The sequence below is a fragment of the Solanum stenotomum genome, chromosome 2 (assembly GCF_019186545.1).
Source record: "Solanum stenotomum isolate F172 chromosome 2, ASM1918654v1, whole genome shotgun sequence".
Classification (NCBI taxonomy): domain Eukaryota; kingdom Viridiplantae; phylum Streptophyta; class Magnoliopsida; order Solanales; family Solanaceae; genus Solanum; species Solanum stenotomum.
In genome coordinates, this window is record NC_064283.1 from 32,370,413 (window position 1) to 32,379,803 (window position 9,391).

The window sequence follows — 9,391 nt, forward strand, 5'->3', positions numbered from 1 at the left end:
TGACAAGAAGTCAGCTCAAGAATTCAAAATTGTGAATTGTATCAGAACTTCAAGCAACATGACAAATCATAGTAGTAGTTTAGAAACAAACCTTGAATTCCTTCGAATCATCATAAAAATATCCTATTATAATCAATCAACACCCCTTCAAACTATATACTCAATTGAAATCCTCGCATGGGTAGCAAACATGTTTATAGATATGATTGCACATGTGTAACAATAATTTAAATTCCCTACTGATATTTCCTCATATCAAACAAATCATACTAATTACTCCAAAAACACGAAAAAGAAGAAATTACCGAGCCATTGAAAGACAAAGTGACAAAGCTCCTACATGAAGGTTCATAAGAAGGAAAATACAAACTCTACTACACTACATAAAACGAGCAAACCTAAGATTAAAACTATTGCTTCTTAATTTAAGTTTCAATTCTACAAATACAGAAACAAGTCGAAACAAAAATTACTGAAAAAAATATATATAAATTTATCAAAATATATCAAAAATTTTGATGAAATTTAACTCGATATTTAAATTCCCCAAAGAAATTCACACGAAGAACAACTCCTCTTTCACACACATATTATCACAAAAGGTTGTGAAGGAGAAAAACTTTCTGAAAATGCCCAAATTTGTGAGAAATATCGAAACCCTACCTGAAACACAGTCAATGAAGCCGATATTCTTCCTCTGAAGCAAAGTAGTGATGGGTGACCCACTTCTCAGCGGAATCATCGCTCTTGACCTACCTGACGATAACCCGCACCACCTCTTCCTCAAAGGCTGAGAAGAAACCTTGTTTTATCTCCATTATCCAAAAACTTCAAGAGTCCCAACACTTTTTTACACCAAACAAGGAGACTTAAGGTTACCATGGATGAAATTTCCAAGTCATAAATGAGATAAACGCATAAGAATGGAGAATTGAGAATAAGCGACATAGCTAAACTGATTGAGCAGAAACCTTTGACTGAAATTTAGGGCACTTATTTTCTTAGAAATTGGAGGAAATTGAAAATATGGGGGGAGCTTATTATTTTAGCTAAAAATATGGTAGTACTCTTATTTTTTGAAATTCGGGCAAAAAGTTATTGGGGGAAATATAAAATATGGGGAGGGGGGGAGCTTATTATTTGTGCATGATGACTAATTCATGGGTTGGGGGAACTGGCCTCTAGGGTCATTTCCTTCTGGAAAAGGAACTAATTTAACTGAATATGTAAATCTGGCAAGGTCTTATATTGTTTATTGTTTGCTATATAATCTGTGTGCTAGAATTTTTAGCTGATTGTAAGATGAGTTCTTACAATAAACAACAACATACACTGTGAATGCATATTAATGCTATCACACTGTTAGTTGCATTATAAGATGTTTGTATCTTTGTCCCAACACCATATGTTTGTTTTGTTGAAGCAATCATATATCTTCCTTTTTTTAATTTATTTTCCTTCTGGAAAAATTGGCATACTTATGTATTCAATGAAATGTTAAGTTTTGTATTTTGTAGAGTATCAAAATAATCAATTTAATGTTTTTTCTCAGGCTAACATGATCAAGAAGACTGAAACTACCGTAGTTGGCACAAATAAAAAGAAATGGGTATGTTTGGAAAAAACTACAAGATCTTTCTTTTCTTTCAAAAGAAGGAAAATTTCATTGTATATAATTACTGCTTTTGCATCAATTCCTTAATATTATTGTTTTTAGAAACATTCAATTAGTCGTTTTTGATATCCCAACTTGTTCTAGTTAATGGGGATCTAATTTCTATTATTATATAGTTATAAATTTTCTTATGTGCATTTCTTGTGCAGAATTTTTAAACAAATTGAGGTCAAGTATCGACTTCAACATGCTCGACTTTTGGATTGATTATTTCATAAAGATTTATTGCAAATTTACTGGAGATTTTAATTCCATTTGAATTAGGAGTAATTGGTTGGTTTTATGTTGAGATTATTACATTTAGTTAGATCTCAATTTTACTTTAGATAGAAAAGATAATTTGTTTTGACATTGTTTACTTTAACAGAAAACTTAAAATATTGCTATTTTATTCTTTGATTATAATATTAGAAAATATTTGCTTTATATAATATTTCTTGCATATCATGAAGAAGATAGTTTTGAATGCACAGATTGTTTGTATGTATTTGTGTCTTGAGAAAAAACTGTATATAGATTTTTCTGGGATGTTTAAAGAAACTTGGTAGAGACATTAGAATTTTAATGACATTTAGCAAAATATAAAATAATGTCACCTATTTTTATGACATTCAATAATAGCATTTGTTGACATTAACTAAAGTGACGGAAATTTCAACGTGACATTTTATAAATGAAACAAGTAAGTGTCTTTAAATTTGTTTTACTAACATTTAATCTAAATGTCAGAAAGTTTAAGTGACATTTCATAAATGTCGAAAAAATAAATGTCATATATCTCATATCGACATTTATGTAAATGTCAAAAATAAATGTCATATATATCTCACACGTACCTAAATGTCGAGAATAAATGTCATATATCTCATACTGACATTTATCTGAATGTCGAAAATAAATGTCATATATCTACTGACATTCACCTAAATGTCAAAAATAAATGTAATATATTTCTTATCAACATTCACATAAATCTCAAAAAATAAATGTCGTAATTATCTTACCAACATTTACATATATGTTACAAAGTAAATGACGCAAATTCTTTTCATCATTTACCTAAATATCACAAAATAAATGTCACAAATTCTTCCTGACAATTACCTAAATGTCGAAAAAATCCCCGACACTAAAATTTACGACATTTGGTCCAAATGTAAAATAAATGTCCGTTAACAAATTTGTGACAGTTAAACATCATAATACGACATTTAGAAAATGTCGTTGTATCTCCACTTTCTTGTAGTGAGTATTGTGGAGAAACAAGAATAGAGAAGAGGTGACCTGGGAAGCTGAGGATGGCATGAGGTCCAAATATCCTCACTTGTTTCTTACCCCAGGGTGATGTGATGTACCGTTAGTTTACGATATTTTTTTATACATTTCACTTGAGAGTTGTTTTTGTCTAGGGCTATTTTGTATTAGTTTATATGTGTTTTTCTCATGTTTCCAGGGAATAGGTTCAGACACGGAAACATGAATACACAACTGAAAAAATTGCAGAAAAGGGCATCTACAAAAGTAATTTACGGACCGTAGGTCCAGTTATGCCTCGTAGATGATAGTCGTAGAAGGGCAGGAAAGGCATTGCTGAAGATCAGGAAATTCTTGTCCAAGTGTGGAACCACGGTTGTGACTTATGGACCGTACATTGATCTACGGACCGTACTGTTCCTCCGTCAAATCATTTAGAGATTGGTTCCAGTACCTGATGCTGCTGAAAAAATCCAAGTGTGGCGTTACGGAGAAGAGTTATGGACCGTAGATAGACTTATGGTCCGTATGGTTGAATCGTCGATTGCGACTGAGATTTTCCAGATTTTGAAGAAAGAAAAATTGCATTAGTCCTTAGCCATGCAAGGGACCTACGGACCGTAGGACAGTCTCGTAGAATGAAGACGCGTCCTGCAGCTTTATTTCCTTATTTCGTTTCCTTTTTAGTTAGGAATTATTTTTCTATATATAGGGTATGTAAACCTCATTTTTGGAGGTTAGACATTATTATTTTTGTTCTAGTTTTTGGCTTGGGAGATTAACTTGCAACTTTAGCAATTCTTAATTTCCTAAGCACGTTTTGGTGATTTTTACTTTGAAATTCAAGTTGAAATTCTGGGATTATTCTACTCTACTACGTAAGTTCATGATTTATTCTTCAAACATTATGAATTGTTTTCTTGCTAATATGGGTAACTAAATCCACAACTAGGGTTATGGGAACCATGAGCGATTAACGAAGTATGAATAGTAACTATGTAATTCCCAAATAGTGTTTTGCATACATTAATAATTCTTTCATATAGAAGTCAACGTTAGAACTCGCCTTATTGCTACTTGCCAGACCAATGAGGTAGTTAATAAGAAAAGAATTATCAACATAGATTTAGTGTGATACTATCTAATATAATTAATGTCGATTGGTGCGAGGGTGAAAACTAAGACATACATCTATGTGACGTCTAATATGAGGTAATAGTAAGGGTTAGTAAATTATAAACACGTAGGCGGACCAAGGTGCGGGGTGAAATTCTCTAGATGCCAGACCAAAGATTTAGAGATACATAACATATCGATTTGCATGTAATACACTAGGAAGAGATTACTATTACTACGATTACAGAGTTATGAGCTTATGGGGAACACGTACGCCCTAGTTTCCTTCTCAATTTGATAACAACAAAAGTTTGAATCTTGCTTACTAATTACTTTCATAATTTTCAAAATAATTTACACAAANNNNCCCCCCCCCCCCCCCGTTTACTTATTTTTCTCAGAAATACATTGGCTAAATGAATATAATCGTTATTGAACTTAATCTAAACCATATTCCTCGTGGGATAGGCCCCAACGTACAAGTTGGGTTCTTTACGTGATAACGATCGCTTATGCTTCTAAAATGATGTGTAATTTGAGCATATCAAATTTTGGCGCCACTGTCGGGGAATAAGGCTTTTATATTAAGTTTAATTGCATTATTGAACTTTAGTCAAATATTTCCTAATTTTACTTTTTCTTTTGTTTTTGTCTCTCTCAGGGTCTTACTCTAGTGTATGCCAAGTACACGCAGCCAAGGCGAACCACTTACTCCATTCGATCCTAAACTGAATAGAACTTTGCGGAGAATGACTAATCAAGGAGTTCTGGTTAACCATATTGGAGGAGAGTTAGGTGAAGGTGTTGGATTGCAACCTCCGAGGGTAATTGATGCAAATAATCAGGCTCTAGTTGAGAATAGATTGGGAGATGCAGTGTGGGAACATGAACCACAAGGACCACGTCTGCATGAAAATTTCAAGGTCAATCTTAATATTGCCGATTCTGATGGATCTCCTGTCCTACCGCCTCTACCTCAGGGGCATACATTTGTGGTGACCAGTAGCTTGATGCAGATGCTTACAACGAGAGGCTTGTTTGCGGGGTTGCCAGTGGATGATCCACATGCTCACATAGCCAAACATAATCATGTCTGCAAAAGTTGTATAGGATGACCAAATTGGGATACGAATGTCATTGGGTTGCGTGTGTTCACCCTATCATTGACCGAATATTCTACTGTGTGGTTCAATAAACTCCCTTACGACTCAATCTATATATGGGAGCAGTTGACATAGGAATTTTTAGCAAGATTCTTTCCAGTGTCCAAGAACTTGAACAAGAAGGATAAACTCAATAACTTTGTAGCATTACCTGGAGACTCTGTGAGTAGTTCTTGGGATAGGTTCGTTGCCTTCATGAGGGGTGTCCCGAATCACCGTATTGATGATGAGTCACTGAAGGGTTACTTCTACCGAGGACATGATGATAATGGTAAGGCAGTGCTCGATACTATTGCGGGAGGTTGGTACGGTGAATGCACTTTTGCATGAATTACTGAGAAAATAGAGAAGATATCTCGAAATAATAAAGATTGGAGCACTAGAAAGTCAGACACTAGGATGAGCACATTTTTCATTCAAGCTACAAACAACCAGCCCCCAGATAAGATTCGCGAGAACATGGCACAGATGAGAACAAAATTACGGTTGGTGTTAAAGCATGTGACTGGATGAGCAGAGAAGGTAACTGATGTGAACTATTTGACTAGAACTCCACCACCGGAAGAAGAGTATTATTTTAAAGAGGATGCTTATGGGGTGAATGAGAAGACGGGGGGTTTTCGACCAAACGCCCAAGGTTCCAACACGGGTAATTGGCACCAAGATCAAGGAAACCAAGGTCGGAACTGTGGCAATTACAACTGCGAAGGTCAATATGTCCGGGATGGGAACTACAATCACGACAACAATTACAACTGGAACAACTATGGCAACAAAAATGATCGAGCTGGGCCTTATGTTCCTCCTCAAAATGGGGATTCTGCTCCTAGGGAAGTTGGAGGTAATATGTCATGTATTGAGGATATGATGCAGAAAATGATGAGAAGGTTTTACGCAACTGATGAGAATGTGAAGGAGATGCAAAATGAGTTGTTCGAAATTGGCTAGAATGTTGATGCCCATGCAGTGTCGATAAAATAGCTTGAGCAACAGTTTAGTCAGTTGTCTGCTACCGTGAATACACTCGAGCCGGCACATTGCCTAGCAACACTATCTAGAATCTGAAGAATGATGGGCATTGTATGGAAATCACGACTCGCGGAGGAAAGTAGATTATTGAAGTGGTAGAAAAAGGTGATGATGAGATTGAGGTGACTGGAGAGTCCAAGAATTCTAAAGTGAAAGAAGCGGAGAAAACCCAAAAGGTCGTCCCCATGCATAGACCTCCACCTCCTTTCCCACAAAGGTTAGTGTAGAAGGCTGAAGAAGGAAAGTACCATAGGTTCATAACTATGTTGAAACAACTTTCCATCAATGTCCCTTTGATAGAAGCTTTGGAGCAAATGTCTGGGTATGCAAAGTTCATGAAGGACTTGGTGACCAAAAAGAGGGCTGATAGTTTTGAGAATGGTGAGAGGTTGCAGCATTGTAGTGCCATTTCTATGAGGTCACTAGTACAAAATAAAGAGGATCCTGGAGCTTTCACTATTCCATGCACCATCGGTACGATGTACTTTGCAAAAGCTTTGTGTGATTTGGGTGCCAACATTAACTTGATGCCATTGTCAATTTATAAGAAGTTGGGTTTAGGAGCTCCAAAACCAATTCTGATGCGTTTACTTATGGCTGATAGAACTGTGAAGAGGCCCATTGGAGTGCCTCAAGATGTCCTTGTGAAAGTGGGGCCATTCATTTTTTAGGCAGACTTTGTTATACTTGATTCCGAGGTTGACTTTGAGGTCCCCATCATCTTAGCGAGACTGTTCCTTGCTACTGGGCGTGCCTTAGTAGATATGGAGAAAGGGCAAATGAAGTGCCAACTAAATAAGGAGGAGGTGACCTTTACGTCTGTAAGTCTATGAAGTAGGAAAGTGTTCTTAAATTGGTATCAGTGATGAGTCACACTTTCGAAAGAGGTGCTGAAGTGTTTAGTAAGGAGAAGTTAGGTGTTGCCTCGTACACGGAGAAGAAGCGCCATGCTCAAAAGCCACAAAAGCGCAAACTAGCTCGTGGTGATTTGGTGTTGTTGTATAAATAAAGGTTGTGATGTTTTCCAGGCAGATCTAAGTCCCAGTGGAATGGACAATTCAGAGTGACCCAAGTGTCCCCACATGGAGTGGTTGACCTCGAGAAAAGGAATGGGACAAGGTTCAAAGTTGACCAACGGAGGATAAAAAGCTACATGAAAAATTCTGAGAGTGAAAATACAGTGATAGAGGCATGGCATCTTGATGAAGTTTGAGTAATCAAAGGGCCTTCTTCGTGCCGCGATGTTAAATCAAGCGTTGTTTGGGAGGCAACCCAAGATGTACAATCTAGCCAACTATATGTTTTGTTTTACGTCTAGTAGTTTCTTTGGTTATTTACATCTTTGTACTCAATTAAATAGGTGTTTTAATTTATTGGTAGTGTTGGCTAGATGTAGCATAGGGTCCTTGTCTAAAAAGTGTCCAGAAAATGTAAAAAGAATGGCCTAATGGTTTGTACATGTGCAGGTGCGCAAAGCAAAATCTACAGAAAATGGTCTGGTGTAGAGGTCTACGGACCCTATAGAAGGTCCGTAGTTCATTCTACGGACCGTAAATGGTGTTCGTAGATCCCAGGTAAGTGTCTGAAATTTTAAAAAGTGTGAAGGTGATCTACGGTCCCCATCTACGGACCGTAAGCATGGTCTCGTAGGTCCAACCCTAGCTAAACCGGACCCACTCACTTGTTGATGATTTTTTGGCGCTAAGATTCACAGCTTTGCGTCACCCAAATCCATTAATTTTTACTGCTTTTTGTGTGCATTGGGGACAATTGCACCTATTTTTGTTCGGGGTGAGGTAAATGGATTGTGAGTGATAAGGGTGAAGTCTGAGTAACCCAACTCATAATCTTTTCTTGAGGTTTTCATGCCTGTATTCTTTTTCCCCAAGAGACTGCTTAATTTTTTGTTGAACCGGCATGTTTAGGATTGTATGTATACAAGCATGAGAAAGAATGATAGCACAAGCTTGATGGCATGAGCTTGTTGAAAAAAAGATACCTGTCCAAAGATATTGAAATATATGCTAAAAGTTGCAGACAAGAATAATTTGAATGTGTTGGCTCTGAGTACGACATGATAATGACAATTTGATGTCATGACTAAAGCTAAAGACTTGAACTGGGTAATCTGATAATCTGATAATGGAATTGTGCGCAAAGAGTGTGCAAGAATCGTTGGTTGTTCAAACAAGTGATGCCAATCTAGAACTTGCCTGGTTAGTCCTGAAAAGATAATGTACTTTAGAGGCTAGGAAGTGATCATAGGCCATTGTTCTGAATAGTCTACTAAATGCCTAAAAGAATCCGACCAAATGAAAATGAATTCTCCCGTTAATCCAAATTCTTTGAGCCTAAAAGAGACCATTTCTTTCTAAACCAGTAACTCACCTTCCCGTAATCTATTGTTTTTGCCCCGGTCCCTCCTTTGACATGTGCACCTCAACTTAGGCCAAAAGCCTAAGTTGAGGGTGTCTAATGCAAAAAGTGACCTCAATCTTGGACCTGATCCAACATTGGGTATTGAGCACCTCAACTAATGGAAATTCCTTAAGTTGAGGGTGGCTATGAAAGGGGAAATCTAAAGAAAAATGGGTATGAAAAGAGTTTGGTGTTGAAAAAAAAAAGGGATGTGACTGTGCGAAAGAAAGTGAGAAAAACTAAAGAAAAGAAGAAAAAGAAGAAAAGTGAAAAATAAAAGAGCTACAAAGTCGAAAGTCACATCAATGATGGAAAAGAATCAAGGGAAAGAAGAGAAAAAGGTAGGATGTCAAAAATAGGACAAAAAAAGGTAGAAAAGCCTAATGTAATGTCAATGAGGGCAGAAAGTCACTAAAAGTACCCAAATGTACCACACCTGACTCTGAGCCTACGTTACAAGCCAAGAAAGTCCTATAGTGATCCTAGAACCTAGTTGGAGAGTCTAAGCAGTTAAAATAAGGGCAAGCCTATGGTATTGAGCACTACTTGTAATTGCAGTTACTTCTGAGCGTGAGTGTTGAATGAATCCTTGTCCTTAAAATCATATTTATTGTGTGAAAACATGAATTTCGTTTAAAGTAAGGGCACTGGTGACATTGTTGGAAAGTTGGTACCTTGGTGATAGTAGAAAAGTGTATTTGGTGAGTTGATTGGTCGATCTGTGTCATATTTTCAT

At 36.7% G+C, this 9,391-nt stretch overlaps 1 protein-coding gene across 1 annotated transcript; it reads left to right on the forward strand.

The window, feature by feature from the left end:
* The first annotated feature begins 6,551 nt into the window (after positions 1–6,551).
* On the forward strand, positions 6,552–6,908 carry LOC125855913 (uncharacterized). Its single transcript, XM_049535563.1, has one exon. The coding sequence runs from the start codon at positions 6,552–6,554 to the stop codon at positions 6,906–6,908; it is 357 nt and encodes a 118-aa protein (XP_049391520.1).
* The last annotated feature ends 2,483 nt before the right edge of the window (positions 6,909–9,391 follow it).

Excerpts from the sequence above, each read along its gene's own strand:
- LOC125855913 (XM_049535563.1), top strand. The coding sequence starts at position 6,552 with ATGTCTGGGTATGCAAAGTTCATGAAGGACTTGGTGACCAAAAAGAGG.